At 39.3% G+C, this 3,468-nt stretch overlaps 1 protein-coding gene across 4 annotated transcripts in view; it reads right to left on the reverse strand.

Annotated features, from left to right (window-relative positions):
- Nucleotides 1-3,468, reverse strand: part of sin3ab (SIN3 transcription regulator family member Ab) — a 31,329-nt gene that overhangs the window by 19,322 nt on the left and 8,539 nt on the right. For all 4 annotated transcript variants that reach the window (XM_016511970.1, XM_016511969.1, XM_016511971.1 and 1 more), the window contains exons 5-9: nucleotides 2,168-2,459; nucleotides 1,841-2,092; nucleotides 1,093-1,245; nucleotides 847-1,002; nucleotides 649-735 (exon numbers count right to left, since the gene is read on the reverse strand). In XM_016511970.1, coding sequence (XP_016367456.1) covers nucleotides 649-735; nucleotides 847-1,002; nucleotides 1,093-1,245; nucleotides 1,841-2,092; nucleotides 2,168-2,459 — 940 coding nt within the window. The remainder of the gene's footprint in view (nucleotides 1-648; nucleotides 736-846; nucleotides 1,003-1,092; nucleotides 1,246-1,840; nucleotides 2,093-2,167; nucleotides 2,460-3,468) is intronic.

A 3,468-nucleotide genomic window follows, 5' to 3' on the forward strand; every position in this document is an offset into this window, starting at 1 on the left:
GCATAGTTTAATACAAAGGGCGGAAAGCCAATCACACAGAGTGCATTTTTCATTTAAAAACATGAGATGCAGTGGGATGGGGAAAAAATCCCGCCATAAAGTCTCGATATATACGTTTTTTCAAAGTTAAACTTGCATTAATTTTACATGGCTTTCAAAACATGCAGCTCCTTTGTGCGAGATGCGAGTGCAACGGTGATAGATGTCCCTCTAGAAAATACACGAAATGTGTGTTCTGTGTGAACGGCTTGTTTCAGTTTTGATGTAAACAAGATCTTCTCCGCATTGATGTTCTCTTTTTCAGCAATATTTTTAATGAACAATGCAGCAGCGCCGCATCTAGTGGCTTCAACTGGATAGGTTAACAAAAACATTCAAATGCAATGACACTTACATCGTCATCGCATCTCGTGCGCCACTGATAAGGCTGCCTCCTTAACGCACACCTAAAATTTGAATGCAACGTTTTTGCATTCGAATGTGGATTGTTATTTTAAATTCGATGAATATTCGAAATTCGAATTTTTTTTTTTACAGCCCTAGTGTATAAGCCACATAACTCACTATAATCTTTGTAATGTGCCAACATAATGCAGTTATTTTTGCATTCCATTATAATCACTGAAAGACTATATGAAACGCAATCACCTTTTCAAAAAAGAGAGATTCAGCACCAATTCCATGTTTGCTGGCTTCCGCCATTGAATGGTCTTTTCCCATAAACTTTTGTTTTTTCTGTTGAAGAGTTGAAAAAAAAAGAGGATGATTAATACTGGTTAATAATACAATGTTTAAAAAAAACAGCCAAAAAGTACTGTTTTAATGTAAAGTTTTACTCAAAATCACCTTAACAGGGGGTGTAGTGGGCGGCCCTGGGTGTCTGCGGATTTGACAGCCATTCTGGTTAAACCTCTGCTTATTGTTTAGTTGGGGTCTCTTTACCGTCACCCCGTGATCAATACGCACAGATTCAGCCTTCTCAGCTGCAGTCTTACTCAATAACTGAGGAGAAGAGAAAAAAGCTAAGTGAATTCAGCTCTATGATTTTCAGATATTATTATCATAGATCTCAACAGACTGATTAAAACCTACCACTGAACTGTTAGCATCTGGCAGGAACTGGCCGAATTCTGAAAGAAGGTCCTCTTGGTTCTTGAAGAGCTGGGCCACCTGAGCATAGACCTGCTGCTCTGTGAGAGTGGGTGTGTAGTTTCCCCCTGCCTCCTTAGCGTTACGCTGCTCCTTCTATACAACAAACAAAGCACAACTTTACAGCATAAAGGGCTGTAAACATGCACTACCGTCTAAAAGTTTAAGGTCGGTAAAAATTATTAAATGTTTTTAATTGATAGAAGTCTCTTTTACACACTAAGGCTGCATTTATTTGATCAAAAATACAGTAAAAACAATAATACTGTGAAATATTACAATTTAAGATAACTGTTTTCTATTAAAATGTATTTCATTACTGTGATGGTAAAGCTGAATTTTCAGCAGCCATCACTCCAGTCTTCAGTGTTGCATGATACTTTAGAAATCAGTCTAATATGCTTATCTAATATGCTAATACTTTGTGGAAACTGAGATACACATTTTTCATGACTGATGAATATAAAGCTCAAAAGAACAGCATTTATTTGAAATATAAATCTTCTGTTACATTATGCATGTCTTTACGATCACGTTTGATCCATTTAACGAATGCTTGCTGAATAAAAGTATTAGTCTTACTAACCCAAACTTTTGTTAGTGTACTTGGGTGAATAAAAAGGTTGGTTGTACTACACAGCTGTAGAGCATTCTGACATACAGATATTGTCCTCAGTGCCTCTGCTCTCACCTGGTATGTGTGCAGAATTTCCAAGAAGGATTTGTAGACCTCTGGCTGGCCCTGAAAGCGGTTCTTGATTTTGTTCACGTAGTTGATAGCATGGTTGAACTCTACAGGCTGGTTGTTCTGCAGCGGGGTTGAACCGGCAGTGCTGCTGCTGATGGGAGTGTGGGACTGGACCGAGGGCGAGCGCGGGGAGGCGTATGAGGGAATGGACGGATTAGGCTGACTGGTTGGGGTAAGTGCAGGAGACTGCATTGGCTGTGGAACATAAAACTAATTTAGACAAAATGCACAACCCGAATATGTACAGAAGGTAAAACAATTTAGTTTTACCTTGCTGATCTTGGCAGGGGTTGGCTGGCTAGGGATGACCAAGGCTGCCGTGCTGGTGGGAGCTGCTGTTTGGGTCTGGTGCTGCGCTGGCTGTGTTATGGGAAGGTTCTGAACAGAGATACCATGCGGGGTGATGTGGTGGATCTGGCCAGGAGTGGTCACATTAACCAGATCATTGGTCTGAACCTCAATCTTGTAGCCAGGAGGCAAGAAGGTGTTGAAGCCCATGATGAGGTCTGGATGGCCCTTGAAGAGCTGAGAGACTCTGCTGATCACACCTGGTGTATCAATGCTGACAACACAAGGATGGTACATTTATGGTATTTGATTTGCAATGTCCTTGAGTCCAAGAACACATCATCATAACAATGCTTGCAAAAAAGCACTATATGGACTTTAGGTTTGTGACGGCGAGGATATTTTTCCACCAGTTAATTGACGCGTGACAACAATGGTAATATCACCGGGGGGTGGGGTTCGTTGAGGTTTTCACTCTTTTCCTCAATTTCCTTCACTTTTAAATAGCATATAAATGCCCATGCGCATTTTACTTTAACTTTCGAATTAGCGTCAATTCGGCTTGAACGTACAACAAACTCACTTAGCTAAAAATTAGCAAACACTGTGGAACCAAATAAATAAGAAACATAGAATGTTTTAGCAAAACGAATAAGAAAGCTTGGAGTCATGACATACACCTTGATGTAAAATAAATCACACAACGTTTAAATAAAGTAAAAATCAGCAAACACTGTGAAACCAAATAAATAAGAAACGAATGTAAAAATAAAACCACCACACAAAATCACCTTAGATAAATGTCAAAAGTCAACAGGCTTTTCAAAATCCAAAATATCGCCAAACAGCTAGTCGCTTTTGCATTTCGTTTTGAAACTAAATCTTCTGCCATCGTCTTGTCTGTCTCACCTCACTCTTCTTGTCAGTCAGCTCGACTCACTCTCCTCATGTGATAAATGAAATCTGACTCCTGCTGCTGATCTGTGATGCGACTGTCGTCCAGCACGCTGCATTGAGCAGCCGCGTTCAGTTTTTAATTGTAGTGTCTGTTCTCTAACAGAACTAAATGATTTTTATTACTATATAAAAAAAATCTAAAATACGGTGGGGGTTAGACTTGTGCCGGTATTCGGTAATGTGATATATCACGGTAATGAATATGCACGATATTGTTATAGTGGGCACTTCTAAATACCGTGAATAATTATATATTACAAATTATTTAGAATTTTGAATGCATTTTAAGAATACTTTTCCCATCAACTGGTCAAAATGCACAACAC

Source organism: Sinocyclocheilus rhinocerous, unplaced genomic scaffold (genome assembly GCF_001515625.1).
Source record: "Sinocyclocheilus rhinocerous isolate Xijiao unplaced genomic scaffold, SAMN03320098_v1.1 scaffold2340, whole genome shotgun sequence".
Classification (NCBI taxonomy): domain Eukaryota; kingdom Metazoa; phylum Chordata; class Actinopteri; order Cypriniformes; family Cyprinidae; genus Sinocyclocheilus; species Sinocyclocheilus rhinocerous.